This window comes from Sardina pilchardus, chromosome 7 (genome assembly GCF_963854185.1).
Source record: "Sardina pilchardus chromosome 7, fSarPil1.1, whole genome shotgun sequence".
NCBI lineage: Eukaryota > Metazoa > Chordata > Actinopteri > Clupeiformes > Clupeidae > Sardina > Sardina pilchardus.
Window position 1 is genome coordinate 31,037,601 of NC_085000.1, and position 19,496 is coordinate 31,057,096.

The 19,496-nt window shown below is 41.0% G+C and overlaps 1 protein-coding gene across 1 annotated transcript; it reads right to left on the minus strand.

Annotated features, from left to right (window-relative positions):
• Positions 1–923: 923 nt before the first annotated feature.
• si:ch211-167b20.8 (uncharacterized) lies at positions 924–14,052 on the minus strand. Its single transcript, XM_062541779.1, has 4 exons — positions 12,931–14,052; positions 10,573–10,610; positions 8,231–8,304; positions 924–3,680 (listed from the first exon to the last, which is right to left on the minus strand). The coding sequence occupies exons 1-4, from the start codon at positions 13,770–13,772 to the stop codon at positions 1,878–1,880; spliced, it is 2,757 nt and encodes a 918-aa protein (XP_062397763.1). The 5' UTR covers positions 13,773–14,052; the 3' UTR covers positions 924–1,877.
• Positions 14,053–19,496: the final 5,444 nt, after the last annotated feature.

A 19,496-nucleotide genomic window follows, 5' to 3' on the forward strand; every position in this document is an offset into this window, starting at 1 on the left:
ACAATGTGCTTTTCAAAGATTGCAACAATGTTTATATCATTTATGTTTGTCTTTAAAGAAATCAATAAATCATTTTCAGTGACCTTATATAAATGCTCTCAGTAAACAATGAGAAATGTATGTTGCCCTTCTACATAATCTAATAAATAGCCTACAGAACAGTGACGGATCAAACACACACAGGGCCTGAAGTGGGCGGTCTGAGCCCCAGGGATTGTCGTCCCCTCACACCTGTCTCAGTTTACAATGGTGGCCTGCCTCCCCAGTAACATGAAGCCTTGACTTCTATGCAATGTGTGACCTTTCCAGCGATATCAGTGGCATAGGTCATTTAAATGAATCCCATCCAGTCTGTGTGCACAAGCACAAGAGCTGCCTCTAATACATACACACATAAAAACTCCTGCCTTAGCCTGCAAATGTAAACATGTAAAGGATTCTCCTTACTGTACGCCTACTCCTACAGCCAAAAACCGTGTGAAGGGTGCAGGGGTCAATTGCATGCATGATCACGCTTTGGTGCTGTTGAACATGTTTAATCGTGAAATTGCAGTCCCAGATTCAACATGTATACCACAGTGAGATTTGAGTTAGGTTTGTTGCATATACACTCCCAACACTCAATGGGACACTCAAAGAATATGACAAATCACATCAATTCAGATATGGTTAAAACAGTGCTTTTTTTGTTGGTTAATGGCTGAATACAACAGTTTTAGTGTAAATGAAACACTTCTTGTAAGACGAGAAACATGTTATCCATGCAGTGATATTGAATGTAATACATTATATCTGAAGAGTATTTATAACAGGAACACATATTCACAAATACATACATACACACGCGCACACACACAGAGAATACTCATCACACAGCACACACACACACACACTCACACACACAAAAGGAAATTTACCATTAATCTCGGCAAACCATCTATCAAACCATTTATTGGCACATATTATGTCAACCACGTGCCTATCCTCTTTAAATTACTTTCATAAAGGAGATTTATTGCTGGCCTTTGATTTAAATACTTTTTCTATGCACAAAAATATAACTACTTATGGGAAAATAAACATACATGGGGAAAATATGTCTGATCCTAGACATTACTTCCATCTCTGTTGTCTCAACGTCCTCTCCAACGTTTCCAGCACGTCACAGACCATTCACTTCATGCACAGATATCCTTCAACAGGATGCCCTCACACTCATCGCCAGTGGGAAGCCTGCCATATTTGTAGTTTTTTTACATAAAAGCCAGCCATGATTGTATGTTTTGTATAATTGTATCCTTTTTTCCCCAATTCATTCAAATGTATTAAATTGGGATCATAATTAATTTAATATGGCACCCACTGCGTATCATATACCATGCTTAAAACCTTCAGAAAACACACATCCCAGGCAAAAACCGCCAGACACTTTCATTACACTGCCAATGTTAAAGTGTAAATATAATTGACTTCACCCTACACGTAGACTAGATCGCCATTGTTATGAATGTTGTTACAGTATTGAGTGCACCATTCAAGATTTTTGAAGATGTGGTTTCGGATATGATTGGTGATTGCTACATTTAGCTGCTTTGTCATGTGGACCTGAAATATTAATGCAAAAAGTTACTGAAATTGTGCATTGGTTAAAGACCAGAGTTAGTAGAGATGAAACTGCACTGACGTATAACTTAAAAAATATATAAAGTATGCATATTTATGGGTGCTTATGGGTTTGAAATGAATGAAAGAAACTGAAATGTGTCAATTCAAACATTGCAATGTATGTTGGTGATAGGTTTGGACTGATCAATAAGGCACTCAAGAAGATAAAAGTGAAGAAAGAATAGCAAAAAAAGGAAAGAAAGGAAGATGGATCAGAAACAGTGAACAATTAAGTAGAGTCCCAGTACGAGGAGAATGCTGGGTTCTTGCACGGCTGCGATGGAACAGGTGACCACACTCATGCCAAACATGGCAGGTCTCAGAGTCCTCCAGATGCTGACGGGACCGTCCAGGGTGCCCACTGAGTCTCCGGGCAACTCCAGTGCATTTTCGGGGACCCCCGGGGTCAGGATGGCTGGACAGGAGGCTTCAACAGGGGACTTCTTCTCCTTAGTACCAGCAGGGACGTCAAGATAGTCTTCCTCTGGGACGTGGGATGCATCTCTGGTTGATAGTGTAGTTGTGTGGGAGTCTATGGTGAGATACTGTGGCAAGGCCATTTCTTCTGCAAAGTTTTTCTGTTCGTCTGGTCTGGGAGCGGACGTAACTGCCAAATCTTCATGACTGGTATATTCTGAATCCAAGGAGGCAGTTGATTCCTCTAATGCAGGTGGCTCATATGGCTTCTTCGGGTGCTGCAGTGGTCTTGGTGACTTGTCAGCATCAGAGATGGTATCAGAGAGAGAGACCTGGCTCAGGGCTGTATTGTCTTCGCCTGTTGGCCCTGGGTGGATGGGGCTTTGGTGGGTTGGCAGTGAACGGCTTGCTGCTGAGGAAGACACAACCTCTCCTGCAGCTTGAACAGACTCTTCTGTCGGTCGGAGCTCTGGGCCCCAAGAGATCTCCGACTGACTGCCCAGGCTCACCCGAGGGACCTCCTCGAGGTCAGCATTTTCTTCCAGAACAATTTCCACTCCAACGACTTCTGTGCTCCCATTTCTCACATGTTCCTCAAGGATGTCCGAGCTTGTTGGTGACTCCAACTCTGTGATGGTGCTTCTCTCTAACCCCTCAAACCTCCCACTGGTGTCAATCTTCTCCTCGATCTCTCCAGGCTCCTCCTCTGATGCCTCAAACTTCTCACTGTTATCGGTCTTCTCGACCTCTATAGGCTCCTCCTCTGACCCTTCAAACCTCTCACTGGTGTCAATCTTCTCCTCGATCTCAGGCTCCTGCTTTGCTAACGCTGTGAGCTCCTCAAAATCCTCCTCCATATCTTCCGCAGATGTGAGCCTTGTGTCTTTGTCCTTGTTCGCATCCATCTCTTCAGTAGATGTAAGCCCTGTGTCTTTGTCCTTGTTCGCATCCATATCTTCCGCAGATGTGAGCCTTGTGTCTTTGTCCTTGTTCGCATCCATATCTTCAGCAGATGTGAGCCTTGTGTCTTTGTCCTTGTTCGCATCCATTTCTTCAGCAGACATGAGCCTTGTGTCTTTGTGCTTATTCTCATCCATTTCTTCACCCAGTGACAGGCACGGGGGAGCTCGGGCAAGAAGGTCTGATTGATGAGGTATGTCTGTTGCTACTTCAGGCTTAGGGTCTGTGTCTCTGGTCTCTGAGGGTGACCTCAATCCAAGGTTGTCTTCAGCGATAGTGTGTTGTGCCAGGGCTGATAACTCACCATGACATGCTGGGACTGAAGTTACATCTTGGACTTCATCCTGGACTGCTGGTTCACTGTCTTGGCTCTCTTGCCGTGGTTGTGGTGGGTGGTTCAGGTCTGATCCAAGTTCTGGTCCTGGCAGTGGCAGGGAAGTGCTGGCTTGAGTTGTGGTGTCTTGCTGAACGCATGGGCTCCACTCAGTGGTTGGAGCAGTCAGGTCAGTGGTAGTGCTAAAATAGGGTGTGCCTTCTGTTATTGTTGTTGTTGTTGCTGCAGTTGTTGTTGTTGTTGTTTTTGTTGTTGTTTGCGAAGGGTCTGTGCTGGAGAGAGATCCCTGCTCCTGACCTCCCACCTGTAATACAGAGGCAGAGAGTGACAGGCAATACAAGCAACAGACAAACACAGATACAATAATCCCAGCTAATGACAATAATCAGGGTTCCTTAACCTAAATACAAAGGTTTTGTGACTATTCATGACCATTTATCACAGGTTTGATCATGCAGAGCACAAAAACTGGCTCCTATGAAATCTGGTAGCTTTAAGAATCAATAAAATATTTTGATACGTACACGTTAACACCAAAAATTATATTTAGTTATATTAAAAGAAAAGAAAAACATGAAATCAATAATAATACCATGCCACTTACACATAAAAATAACATGGCATTGCTTTTCAAAGAGCTTTCGTACATATCCACTATAATCCAAAATGTCTGCAGGCTCGGCATGGGAATAATTTTTTAAAGAAATAAATACACAATTTTTTCCTGACAGTGGGAACCCTGACGTTTGAGAACAAGAACCAAAGAATTAGTACTGAGCCTTCAGACACCATGCTGAAGCAGTAAACTGACTCATCAGGGGTGCTCAGTGAACCATTATTCAAAACAAAAGGCAGGTGACATTTACACAATAGACAATAGAAATGTATGAGGATTTCTTTTTTTTTTAAAAAGGATAATAAACAAAACAAACACCCTATATAATTTGTGTGACATGGTCTTGGGTGTTTGTTTGAATACGTAATGTCAAAAAGACCACAGAAGAGGTTTTGGTGATCCACATTCTTAGTTGACTTCCCCTCACATAGTGCATGGATATTTTCAGCTTCTGTAGTTAAGGGAATTTGCCAGGAAGTGCTTTGTGTCCTCCCATTTACTTCAATTCCCATTGGCTGTCTCCCAAGAGAGCCAAATAAAGGAGCCTCTATTCAGTCTCAACATATAGTGAGCATTCTTGGCGTACTGGGTTTCTTCACTATGTACATATCCCCATGCTTCTTACAGTCAAATCGTTAAACATAATTATATATACAGTGAGGAGCACATGTATTTGATACCCTGCTAAAACAGGAATATAAAATCATCATTTGACAATTGATCTTAATGCCTTAACTCAAAAAATTAGTACAAATCAAACCGCCAAGGACACCAATTTTCTTTGTGATTGAAGAATGTATCGTAAATAGATAAATGTTTTCCTTAAATGCTAGGGGAAGGAAGTATTTGACCCCCTATGTAACCCTATGGGAATTTAACACATAGGGTTAACATAGGGGCAGGCAGATTTTTATTTTTAAAGGCCAGCTATTTCATGGATCTAGGATATTATGCATCCCGATAAATTTCCCTTGGCCTTTGAAATTAAAATAGCCCCACATCATCACATACCCTTCACCATAGCTAGAGATTGGCATGGTGCTTTTTCCAGTAGGCCTATTAGCCTGTTTGATTTGCATTGAGCTCAATGAACATCAAACAGGCTAATAGGCCTACTGGAAAAAGCACCATGCCAATCTCTAGCTATGGTAAAGGGTATGTAATGATGTGGGGCTATCTTAATTCCAACGGCCAAGGGAACTTTATCAGGATGCATAATATCCTGAATCCATAAAATAGCTGGCCTTAAAAAATAAAAATCTGCCCGCCCCTATGTTAACCCTATGTGTTGAATTCCCATAGGGTTACATTGGGGGTCAAATACTTACTTCCCCCTAGCATTTAGGAAGAACATTTATTTATTTACGAAACATTCTTCCATCACAAAGAAAATTGGCGTACTTAGCGGTTTTATTTTTACTCAATTTTTGAATTAAGACATTAAGATCAATTGTCAAATGACGATTTTATATTCCTCTTTTTAGGCAACTTTAGCATGGTATCAAATACATTTTCTCCTCACTGTATATTCAAAGTACACCTCTGTTGAACACAATGCATCACATAACTGCACATCAGTGCACAACCATGCGTCATTTAGTGTGGCAATGAAGCTCCTATAGACATACAGTACATGAAAAGCAAAGATGTCAACATTTTGACATCTAATGTATATTCAAAGTCAAATTAAAAGACAATACACACACATATTATGGCACTGGAATGTTTCAAATCAAATTAATACAGGATATAAGGCAGAAATGTTTCCTGTTGATATATTGTGTTGTCATAAAACACAAACACACTTGACAAAAATCAAGTAGCCAAGCATAACAGAAACTGATTCTACTTGTCATTCTGCAAATCATCCTTAAATTCAGTTTGTAATACAGTTACAATATGTGTATGAATTTATACCCTACAGAAACATTAATTAGAACTCTTCTGGATATGTGATAAATTAAGTTTTTGTTTTAGATTAAAAACATGTACCTGTATTATGACACAGATGTAAATGTATTTATTTATGTTTTATTCGATTGTTGATTATCGTATTTATTTCATTATTAAAGATGCAGTCAGCAATCGTACGTGATTGTCACATTCAGCAAACTCATGATCCACTAGCTGCCCATCCCGTACACTGTGGAAAAAAAGGGTCTCTGTAGGCAGCTCAGGCTCCGAAAAACTGGAAACAAACAAATTGGGGTCAGCCTGTCCCCCAAACAAAAACAAAACACTGTCTGAAGTTTCTCTGAGAATGCTGAAGGGAGGGGTGATATACCTCCCTGGTGTGTTTGGTTTGGTCCTTGATTAAAATAAACAATAAATTGTTTGGACAAGCATCTGCTAAGAACTTTTAAGTATAACATAAAAATAAGAAAAATGCAATGACATGCACAATTGCTGACTGCACCTTTAAGTGGACACTAAATTACTACCATTAACTACAATGGCATACTGTATGAAATGCAAAATGTTTAATGATTAATATTAATATGTATGATTGTAATGTGTTTTAAGAACAGGTTTCCATTTTTCCAATTTTGGAAGCACAGTCCAGTGTTGTAATTCCAGGTGATCACTGAAAGTGTATGAAAGAGTATTAATTCACATTATTTAGATCTATTTCATGAGCATTCTTCAATCCTGTTCCTGTCGTCACTGTTGTTTTTGCTGGAAACAGAAGAATCTGAACACATTCCACTTAGCCAATACAACACACTATCAGCTGAGTTCTATCCAGTGTGTTCAAGCTGGGAGACTAAACCATGCTGTAGTGTGGCTTCACAGGGGCAGGATTAAGAAGGATGATTTTTAGATGAATCAGGCTGTGAGAGGCCATCCTCTGTTATTGTTTCTATCACGATATTAATACATCTGGGAGATGCATGGGTGAATGGGGGGGGGGGCGGGGGGGGGGGCATGGTCAGCGCATGCAGGTGACAGACAGTTGACGAACTAACAACAGACAGTTAACGAGCTCTGTGCACATTACCTAATGTCTTGCGGAAGCTTCAATAAGCTGTGTTCAACAGAAAAACAGCCATTGAGGTGAAACAGGAAAAAACCAACATAACCATTAGGAGGAACATTATTAGCAATGGGAAAAGAATTTCATTAGAATATTTTATGAGATATATAATATGGCATATTAAATATGAAATATAACAAGTTTCAAATGTATATCTGCAGTATCTGAAATTATTATTTAAATTGTCAGTTTGTAGAAGTGGACGAATATGTTTAATCTTGACATTATAACTGAATGACGTGAGATTAGCAGCAAAGCTGGTCTGAATGAATCATTTTTTAATGATTTTAATGATGTTTCCATTCTCTTTATAAATGAAGCCAACATAACGACCCAGAAACAGCGGATATTTGTGCTTTTATAACATTTTTTACTTTAACAGACATACAGCCTATATGTACAGCACAAACATATTAACAAGAGACGCAAACATATAGTCACATGTACATAAACTAATTAGATGCACAAACATCTATACATACATACACATTATCAGGGTTAATTCTGCCAGCAATAAGCAAATAGTATTTTACATCAGATACATTTGTCAACATGATGTTCCTGAGTTATAATTAGAACAACAATGAATGTATTTAATTTCTGTGCTCGTTTGTATTATGCATGTATTTCTGCATCTGTGTCATGTACTATGTATGTAGGTATTTATTTTAACTTTCCTTTTTCACAAGTGTTGCGTCAATGCTATGTTGTTTGTGTCTGTTGTAAGTCTTGTGAAATAAATGTTGTTTAATCAACATCCAGTATTGCAGAATTTGTCAGCCCTTAAAACACTGTATGACATATTTGGTTAAGTCCGAGAGCAGTTTTATATATTTAAATAAGAGTTACACAATTACAGCCAGCTGTGGAATCAGTGTGTGTGCTATAATATCCATCAAACAATTGGACCACTAACAAGCACGACTATTCATTATTTCTCTAGGATATTGATGTTGAAAAGATATGTGTTGAAATACAAATTGAGTGACCTTTCAATTTCACTTTTACAACTGTTTTATATTATATTAAACATCTACCACATGTAAGGTGAATATTGTGATTTTCTATGCCTACAGTACATCACTGTATTTTACTCTAGAATATTAAAAATAGTTTGATGGATAGAATAATATTTAAGAAGGCATTGTTGAGTGTTCTCTTTCTGGATTAAGTGCCTGAGTGGTACTGTGGCAGGCCTACTTACGTCTATGTCCATCTCAGGATGAACGATCACAGGGTGCACCGGACGTAGCTGGTTCTCTGGCTCCCCTCTAGCCCCTGTGTTAAAACAGGAGAACAGGAAACCATCTAATGACTCAACAGGAAGTCGACTCTGATGAGGCCACAATAAAACATTTCCCCATTTTCCCCCCAAGTCACTCCACTAGCACCGTAATCATGCTTTCACTTAATATATCTTCTAAACTAAAAGCAAAGGACTCCAGAGACCTATTCTGAAAATATAAAAGTGTTCTTAATCTGAACAACCTGCCATGATTTCATCATACTATGCAGCGTGAAGTACATTGTATGCAGCTCAAACAGTGCTGTGCATTGTGGTAAAGAGTTTAAATGAGCACTTTGATGCAGCACTGCATTTTGATGGTAAATGTATCGCATTTCAGTTCCTATTACCAAAACCTATGAGCCCATGGCCTCCTGCTGATGTGCAATTTCAGTAGTTGGTTTCACCAGACTCACTACTCTGTTTCACTTCATGAAGACAGCCTGGGTTCTCTTCATTGGGAAATGTTATGTAATGGAGTAGACATTGGCACGGCCAGCCCAATCACATTGCTCAGGGAATCGTAACATTACTTCCTACTTCGTCTAACCTTTACAAACTGATAATAAACCACATCGGGCAGTCAGGAAACAATGTATTTACCTTTGCTGTATAAATTTACATATTCCTCCAACTGCAAATGTTAGATGTTTGCAGGTGTTGCTACTGCCGTTTACCACAGCCACTTTCAAAACAACAAGAAATCATCAAGTCATCAACAAGCAGAATTCTCGCGCATGAACTATTCATGTTTCATCAGGTTCTTCCCACGGGTGTATAAAACCAAGCACCTAGTTTATGAATACAGAATGCATGGGGCTTGATTTAATACACCTGTGGCAAGGGACCTGATGAAACCCATGAATACACATGTGGGAGCACAGGGCTGACCCATCAGTGTTTGTGGTTAAGGGATAGTTCGGGTTTTAAGACACGAAGTTATGGGTTCCCCGTCAGCAACGTTGTGCATCAGCACCGACTTACCCCGCAACAGCGTCCTGTGAGCCGAGATCCAGCCGGTTTTTGATGCTGAAGAAAGTAGTCCGGCAAGTTTCTGGGGTCACGAAAGTAAAGTGTTTTTCTTCTCAAAACCATATGCGTTCAAAAGAGTGATATATTTGCACCACAAAAACGTTGTCCAGGAAAAATTCAAACCTCGTTATCACTTAGGCCTAGGCCTACTTATTTTTCGCGATTCTTATCACTGCGCGCTACTGACAGCTGGACAACGTTTTTGTGGTGCAAATATATCACTCTGTTGAACGCATATGGTTTTGAGAAGAAAAACACTTTACTTTCGTGACCCCAGAAACTTGCTGAAGAAAATAGTCCGGCATCAAAAACGATCAAAAACCGGCTGGATCTCGGCTCACAGGACGCTGTCGGGGGGTAAGTCAGTGCTGATGCACAACGTTGCTGACAGGGAACCCATATAACTTCGTGTCTTAAAACCCGAACTATCCCTTTAAGGTCATGTCTATAGTGTTTAAAATCGCGAATTGGCACACTTTCCTTGATTTGAGATTAAATTAGCTTTAGTTAGACTTAAGACTTTGCACTGTGTCATTAAAATTAGGCCCCTAGGTGTTGATTACCATGCCTAAGAGAGTCCCAGACCTCTTCTTAGAACATCTATTTGATTCAATTGCTGTCTAACCATGTCCAGGACGAAAGGTGAAAACCACATGTCTTACAAAACAATTCTTGTCAGATTCCGTTAGCCTAATTGCTCCTCATGGTCCTGACCTGCAACTGTTGGTTCCATTTGTGTGCTCATAAAAACGTTATTGTCTTCGCTCTGTTTTGCATCGTTCATGGAAACAGTGACCACACAATTCCAGTCATTCAACACGTTGCTTCAACAGCATGCAATGCCATGCCATGCCAGGTAACCTAACTAGCTGTCACTGATTAAAATAGCTCTGTAAAACTCATTCATGTTTATTTATAGTTTAGACAATCATCGTTTGTCAACAGTCAACACAATTTACTGTAAGGGCTCAGCAAAATAACAAAATAAAAAACATGTTTTATAAGAGCTACTTTACGTGTGGAAAGACGTCATGCCATTTTAGTACAAAATGTACAGGCAAGCTCTTTACCACAGATTTATAGAGTAATATCCATGGTAAGTGTGATTCCTAGGCGTTTCTTGCGCCACAGTTGCAAACTTTTAACCTTTAAGTGTTCATGCACTACGTTGCTGACAGCAGCTTTCAGCGCTGTGTCGAAATGGCTAAATCGGGCCTTTTCACATGTACCTTCATCATCGTAGTCCTCAGAGTCATCATAGTCCATTCTGGAGGAGGAACAGAGGGTCGTTTGAAAAGATCACATTCCATGCCACTCAGCCAACTCAAACAATTAGACGAATGTAGTGGTCATGTATGACTTGAGAATATGTAGGTAAACATCAGAATGCACAGGCCTAATTTGGTCAACAGCAGGCACATTTAGCCTTTGGCACTGACTCCTATGGGAGTTGATGTGGGATGTAAGGCTCTACAAGGATTCTTTTAGTGGAAGATGGTGAGATTAATGTGTAGTGAAGATCACAGAAAGGCTGTGCTGTAATCTGGCAATGGAGGAGAAGAAACTCTTCTCACTGGAAGCTAAAAATACCTTTAGCCAATTTGGAGTGGAGAGTAGTAACGTGTTGTCTATTTCATCATTATTGGGGGCAGGGGGGGATTGCATGATATGAACTAATAAAAAGTCACTGATGAAACATTGGCTCAGAGTCGCCATTATCACATGCACTTCTACGCAATGGCCATAAGGGTGAAACCGGTCTCTTATACGACTCAGTAGTAAGTTGTGGCAATTTACGGTGTACGTTTACGTGACCTTTTTCCTCAGAAGGCCAGGTCCTACGAGACACATGCCTGTTCCTGTTGCCGTTCCTTTTAAGAGCCGCCAGTGGAAAGTCACGATGACCCTGGTGGCATTTGCCTCCAGTGATACCATCTCAGCTGCTTCAGCGTAGGACCTCAGAGATTCTGAGGACTGTCCTGAACCCCCCCCCCCCCCCCCCCCATACACACACACTCCTAGCCTTCTATCCGTCCCCGCCCCATCTTACCCTACCCTCCTCCACCTGCCGCGCCCCCTCAAAACCTTCACCCTTTTCCCCTTACATGTGACCTCATGCGGATGACAAATCACGCGGTATACCTGACCAAACACAGTCGCCCAAAACCTGCTCTAATTACCCTTTGCTAGGATACTTGGCTTCGCGTGATGGCCTCTCGCTCTTGCTCGTGGTCACCTATGTGGTTTGCGAGGTGCCATCGTATTAGCACCCTGTAAATCTGCTGGGCCATGTATCCACAATGCGGAGCATCTTAGTCGGTCCTCTTTTGTTATCACTCCAAAGAAACGCAGTCGTTTTGCACGGCATCTGCGTGTGGTATTGCAGTAGATCTATGAGAATGATAAAATAAATAGCCTATAAACTGCATGAGTAACATATGACACACATAGCACATCAAGTGCTAGTCTCTGCTTGGTGTATGAAATGTTAACCTGACACACCGGTATGATAAGTGCACAAGTAAGATCACATGCACAAATGCACAAGAGAAATAATATTATAGCTGTCAATTGTAGATTTGACAACTTAGCAGTCTAGAACATGCCCGAGTAACTTTAGCCTACTTCAGTAACATCACATGTGAAGGTGCTACACCCACATCCTTTGAACTGCCATACTGGAATCCACCTTTGACTGCTTAGACTAGGTAAGGTACGCTTTACAATGTAGCTAACCTTTATGGCTTGTCATGTATGGATCCGTTTGGGCCCCACTCTTTTTTGCCCTTTCACGTTAAACGCACTGAATGATGATGTGGTTTGAAAGGGTAGGCCTAGTGTGTGTGTGTGTGTGTGTGTGTGTGTGTGTGTGTCAGGGATGGGGTGTGGGTGGGGGGTTAGTCGCTATACCGAGGAGGAAAATGATGATCACTCAGCCCTCGTCACAGACACCACTGCAGTCAGAGCAGGAAGTCAGTCAGCCCAGTCTCCCACTCCTCTCTCTTTCTGTCTCCCACCACTTGCCGCAGAAAGGTCAGGGGTAAATCAGGCTAAAAGCGACACCTGCCTTGTCCTATTTTCAAGCTCCTCTCACACTCCTGGATTGTTGCCATTCTGAGGGGTGTGTGCACTATCGACTGAAGGCCAGATCTGGATGTTCTGCAAGTGGAATGACTTGACAGACTAGTGACGTTTGTCATCTCTGACCATATGCGAAGTGTTATGGCTTTCGTTTGCATTTCCTCTTCGGAGACGAACCTGCCTGAAAACACGTAGCAGCCAGTAGGCTACAGTTAGTGCCAGGCAAGGCTCACGCTCCGTTGAGAGCAGCAAAGGCACTGATAATAATGCCACTGGGGGTATATTATAATTAAGGAAGAGGCGGTTGCCTTTATTCAATTCCCCACTCAACAGTGTGTGTGTGTGTGTGTGTGTGTGTGTGTGTGTGTGTGTGTGTGTGTGTGTGTGTGTGTGAGAGAGAGAGAGAGAGAGAGAGAGCGCGCATGGCAACATAGTACAATATGTTCCGCTGCTAGTGCTCTAGGTTAACCGGTCAAAATACTCACTAGGCTACTCAAAATACTTACCCAGGTCTTGGCGGCTTAAGTATACCTCGTACGTTATGCATATCCATGGCAGAGGCGTGAGTTGCACGGTCTTCAAACGTAACAATAAGTGTAACCGAATAATTCCTGCCGTTGTTGTTAGCCCAGAACTCTCCATCTGACGTTTCATAACGCACTACAAAATCAATTCGCGCGCCGTGGAAAAGGTAAGGTTGAGCAAACGACAATTTAAATGAGAACTGGTCGGATTCTCCATCGTAAGAGCCTTCCACATAATCTGCCGGACAATCAAAGTAGGTGCCCCAACCGTCCATGGTAGAGCGCACATACACTGACTTATGGAACGAAATATTGAGAACACGAATTGTTCCGGAGAATGTCAGCGGATCATCAGGGTCAGAAGACACAGGTTCCACTTCTACTTTGTGGGTGCGCACCGACGCTTTCAAATCATCGCCGGTTAAGCCCTGAAACTCTGGATACATGCTGTAAGTCGGTTCGCGCACAGCTGCACGATAACGGGCTTCTTCTGCCTCCCATCTTTCGGCGCTTTCATCATCATCTGAATCAAAGGCCACAAATTCTTTCACATCCACGAGTTCTCCACCTGTGGCATCGGCGAATGACACTCGGCGTTTAAAAGCCAGTCGAATTCGCATATACTCCGCTGTCTCATCAGCAATTGATGGGCCGCGCTTCCTGGGCACGGGAGAGGACCTGGGTATGAGTCGAATGTCATCCTCGGGTTCCTCGTCCTCGTCATCCGCGGGAGAATTGCTGCGCTTCTCAGATCCTCCATTCCCTACCGGGACGAAGAGATCGCCTTGATCCGGGATGGCTAAGAATTTATTGTTTTGTGACATCTTGTCATGTTTCGATTAGCAGCTAATATAAGCCATGCCCCTTGTTGCAACCACTCTAATGCAACTCGTTAACCTATTGAAGGCTACAACTTAAACCATCCACCCCTTTAGGTCTAGACCCGGTTAGGACGTGTCTCCTTGCACGCCGCCAGTGGAGAACTGAGCAGCGTTGGAGGCGAATTCTGCTTCGTTATTCCCCAGTGATTCCGATACTTTACTGTGCATTGCGCGCATAGCAGATGTTCGGCTTGGATCGACAAGAATAAGTTTCTATTTATAGATAGAATTATGTGTCCATGATTTGACCGCGGTCAAAACGAGAGGAATAGCTGCGTGTTGGTGGTAGCCTCTTCCCCCCCTCCTACTTTCGGTCGCTCCAAACATACACGCCCCCCTCTAAAAGCCAGTTGAGGTGCTTTTATTTCCCCCGACAGAAAATACGGACGTAACGTGACAGTAGCACCAGTCCGAGTACAAAATCGCACCCTACCTGTCATTTATGTGGGTGGGCCCTGTAGCCTGCCGGGGCTTCGATACCCTAGCCTACTTCAGACTTAACCCGGACTTGGAGACTGGACTGAAATTTGTTTGGCGGCACAGCTATAATTCTGCATGGTTCGTTTGTTGCGTCACAAAATTACATTTGTGACCCAAAGATCATAGAGCGCTACGGGTGCGTTCATACATTCAATCTGACACGCTCTAAATAAACACGATAATTCAGAATTTAGGCTACTAACGGAGTGGCAATTTACGAACGCGCCCATTTGAAAGCAGTAGGTTATGATTATGGTTATGGGTATGCTATTTGGCAGACTCCTTTATCCAAAGCGACATACAAATAAAAACAATACAACGATAGCCTACATTTAACAGTGAACAATTTCAAAACGTTGGTCAGACTATAGGGAGAATAGCAATATTAACTATAAACAATATCAATTTAGGGGTTGACTGCCATCACGGTTGCAGGTTCGTGCTACAGTCGTCTTGGCGACTTATTCACTTTCATGGTGCAGTTAACCTCCTAGTGAAAAGCCCACTAGATGGTAGTATCAGTTTGTAATTGTATCTAGAAGGCATACATGCAGCTGCTTCTATGCGATTGGCATCTGCTAGACTGAGGTTCTTTCCAAACTACTGAGATATCCTAGAAAGCAGGGCCTTTGTATTCATGGTTTTATTAGGTCCCTTTGCACATGTGTATTAATCAAGCACATTCTAGGTGCTTGATATTTTTTACACCTGTGGAAAGGGACCTGATAAAACCCCTGAGTAGGCCTAGGCCTTGTGGGAAAATACAAAAGGAGGAAAATGATAAGGAATGAAGAAACAGTATTCAGACATTTGATAAATCTGCCTCTTAACACATTTTGCATAGCCTATTGAACTTTATCATAAGTATTTCCATTAGCATGTGGAAACAAAAGAATGGCTCCAACTAGATGTTGTAGGACGCTTTTTAACGTCAGTTATCTATATCGTTCTTTTTCAGTTCTAAATAGATGAGTAAGAGCTTGGAGTGCACTACACTCTCCTAATTATTATTATTATTATTATTATTATTATTATTATTTTAGCTCTGTCCATGTTCCTACCCATGCATCCTCTGTTTATATTTCTATTTACCAGGGGATATATTTTATATAGCCTACCTTGTACTTAAAATACAATTTTATTTTTAGATTAGTCAATTCTTTACTATTTAAAACATTCAAAACATTTTATTGACCTTTTTGTCAATGTCATTCATATGAAATGTGTATTTATTTATGTATTTATTTAGAAGCAGAACTTTGTAGAATAGCAGCTCAAGCACATTACACCTTCATCCTTTCACAGCTGATACCGAGCACTGATAATCATCTGAAAACCCACAGAATATTAGCACACACACACACACACACACACACACACACACACACACACACACACACACACACACACACACACACACACACACAACCACACGCACACACCTGCACTCCCTCCTACACACCGAACACCTGCATCTCTTGCATACTCTCTCTCTCTCTCTCTCTCTCTCACACACACACACACATTCGCATGTACAAAAACGTGCACGGAGAAAAAGCCCAAAAAGCGGCCAAGTCCATGTCACGTTTAACATGTGTCCTTATCACGGAAGCCAAAAAGCCACAAAACTATTATTGAGGTGAAGCTCAAAGAGGAAACAAAGCCCTGTTAAACAAGTACAGCACAGTTTGTACCAAATAAAACCAGAAAAAAAACCCAGAAGTGACCTTTTTGCACTTGTGTTGTTTTCCTTCTTAAAGAGAAGAGAGGAGAGATCTTGAGAGGCATGGCAGGTCTCAGAGATGCCGTAACCATGTTTTTGTGTGAGGGCCTGGCCCCGCGTCATATACCCCCCGCCGCGGACTTTCCAAAGACGTAACAGGGTTTTCCTCTAAGCATCTCATGCTTTTCTCCATAATTTCTTTCCACGGATTATCGGGGGATATCCATATGTCCAAAGTTGTACGGAGATAAAAGAACAATAAAAATGTTCAGGATCTTTGACCCAATGGCTGCTGTTGTTATGCGCTTACTAATGTATTTTCAGTGTTATCGTCATCACAATACACTGCCAAATTCACCATTAAAAAGAAACCTTCAATTCTAGGACTAATATGAAGTAGATTTATGCAGGGACACAGGGACAACAGAGATACAAAGTTTGCCAATGACAGTACCAGTTTCTTATTTCTAGGCTACTATTCGAATAAAGCATCACAAGGTCCTTCTCCATTAGTTCAAACCGTCTCCTAAGCTCCATGTACATTCAGATGAGCCTCTGGCCCCTTTGGATAATGTCAGGGTTATACCTTTGTGTAATGTTACTCCATGTTAAATTAAGGCCATAGAGGATTCAGTCACAACCCCTCTACCATCAGAGTTGTTCAGGAGGTAAACTGCTGAGTCTGTCTTATTGTAGCCTGCTTCCTGGAAACCACTATCCTTCAAGACATACACCACATACAGTATACCTTGCCTGAAAATCTGATGCTGCATCTCGGTAAAACACACCACACAGAGATATGCTGCCCGTATGAGAACGTTACCGTATTTCATTTCTCTCCTCAGCTTCTGACAGCTCAGGTGAAACGCTCTCGCTTTTTTTTTTCACTTGTGGCCTCTGTTGAGCACCTGCTCAGCATCTTCTCTCCCATTTTTCCCTCTAGGTTGCATACAGTTGGAACCACAGAAAGCTATGACGAATCAACATGCTCACATTTCTGTTTCTGTACATGAGTTTAGTCCTCTTAGTCATGCCGGATTGTCAGCAAGTTTCACGATATAGCGTGACAAAACACTGCACATTTAGCTGACAGATAATGATTTTTGCTGCAAAATTAAGTTGCCTCCTATAGGCAGTATCTCATACTGAAATAACTTTTTAACTCTTTTATTCTTTAATAAATTTGATTTTGTCTGTGTGCATGCATTGGCAAAAGTCAGGGCAGAGCTCTGTTAAGTTACTACATGAAGCATTCACAAACAAGTGCCAAATACACACAATTGGTTGTATGTGTGCAAAGTTGTTGTAAGTGAAGAGGGAGTGGCTTTTTTCTGCATATAAAGGCCCTCTGATGTGAATTACACCTCAACAGCACCTCATTGAGACCACATATTCAGGTAAGTTAACCTTTTAGATGAAGATACCCAAGAGTATAATGAAGCAATTTAAAACATAAAATATAGGCCTATGTATCAACCATTTTATATTGCTATATATTACTATATATTGTTCTTATCATATTACATCATTACTATATATTGCTATATATTGTTATTATTATTATTAGTAGTAGTAGTATTATTGCTTTGATTAGTTGACTCACAAGCAAGTTGTCGTTAAAATGTATCTAACGACAAAGCGCAAGATAGTTCTTCATCCTGAAATGCATCCTAATGGTCTCCATTAGCAGCTCTGATGCCTTATAGCCTACATAAACTTAATCATGAAACAGCCAACTAATTTAAAACTATAGCCAAAACTGCTAAATTTGTTTAAAATACCAAATTATGGAGACAAACAAGAACGTCAAACAATTGAGGGTGATATGTTAGAGAGAACATGCACTGTGAGAGTGTCGGAGTCTCCAGACTCTATTTGGGGTATAAGCCTTCGAGGGATCAAATTATTCAGATAATCCATCTCTATTTGATCAACCTATTTTCCCTTTTCCTTCAATTCATCATAGAAAAATGTGGAGGTTGTACAGCAGTTATTGATGAATTATGTTACATCAGTTTCGTTCAGTTCACTTTTTCGTTTTTTCAATGTTCCGTATTTCATGCAGGACTGGACAGTGCAGAGATGTTTACAGTTTATTTTTTTACATGCTAGCATAAGTGCTTGCACCTAGTAGTTGGATACAGCTTCTGAATCTTTTAACATTTGTCCATCAGCCCTTGTGCACTTGCATTCACCCAACTCTCCCGTAAAGTCTTCTCCAACACGGGAGGCCTCATGGTAAAAAGATCCTCAGACATTTATCTGTGAAGCAACCTTAGTCTTGAATGGTGCCTTATAGATAAAATGCATTATTTTGTTTATTATTATTATTATTATCCTGAGGAGACAGAAGCCTATTCAACCCACCCAAAGCCACTGAAAGGGAGGTCTACATTTAGGCTTCCCTTACAACCCTTCCCTGTTTAGAAAATATTTTTTTTTTTTGAAAAGCCACTTTAGATGAACAAAATCCTCTCAGACTCATTCTCCTAAACATTCCCCCAAAAAACCTTCAACTGTCTTTATTGCTGTTTTAATTTCTTAATAGATTTTGGCCGCAATTTTACATACATACAGCTCTACCGTTCCAGTGGGGAATAAGCGGGACATGGCCTTAATCTGTGTCCCACTGAGGCCAGACAAGAGTTTACTGCTTGTACCTAGAAAACAACACTCCACATGGCAGCATAAAGCAAAATACACACTACAGTCCCATTCTGAAAAACAGTTTACTGCAATTCACGTGTCTGTGGGGCTGAAGTACTAACAACTCAGAAATATTTGCTACTTGGATTTTAAAATTCTAGTGAGGTCATTATGGAGACAATTTTGTGTTATAGGTAGACTTGGTTTTGTTCATTGTAAGAGGAAGCTCATGTTTCTGAGTCAAATAAATTCTAATAGCAACAATTCCCAGTAACATTTTTACAGTGTTGTTATTCAAGTCAATATGTCAATTACAGTACGTTATCAGCATGACTGTATAACCAGACATGTGGTATTAGATGACGCTCATTAGAGATGTTTTCTCTGATGTTGAGATTGAGATTGTCTGAGACTGATAGAATCGAATTCCCACTCATTTCGCTCTGTGTAACCCTGATCAATTGATCTTGTGTGACTTGCGAAAAGCACAGAGATAGTTGACATTTGACCCACTACCCCACTGGTTCAAATAAAGTCTAGAAATAGCTCCTATCAAGTGAATTCCAGGGCTGGGGAAGTATCAATATACCACTGATTTATCCTAGGGCTACTGTCTGCCATCATAAATAGACAAGCATGACATTTTAGAAAGATGATGTGTGAGTCTTCATGAATATCTTGAAATTGTGAAAAACATTCTACATTTGAATGACAAATTGTGTGCCAGTATGTCACTCTTGCTTTCCATAATTTACAGTGGTAGTACAGTGTAGTATTGGTAGTTATTCTGCTATTCATATGTTTACAATTCACAAAAT

Bases quoted from the DNA above. Each gene is read 5' to 3' on its own strand.
- si:ch211-167b20.8 (XM_062541779.1), bottom strand. From the start codon at position 13,772: ATGTCACAAAACAATAAATTCTTAGCCATCCCGGATCAAGGCGATCTC. The intron at 10,611-12,930 runs GTAAGTATTTTG...TTCCTCCTCCAG, and splicing joins CTTAAGCCGCCAAGACCTGG to AATGGACTATGATGACTCTG. The intron at 3,681-8,230 runs GTAAGTAGGCCT...TCTGTATTACAG, and splicing joins ATCCTGAGATGGACATAGAC to GTGGGAGGTCAGGAGCAGGG.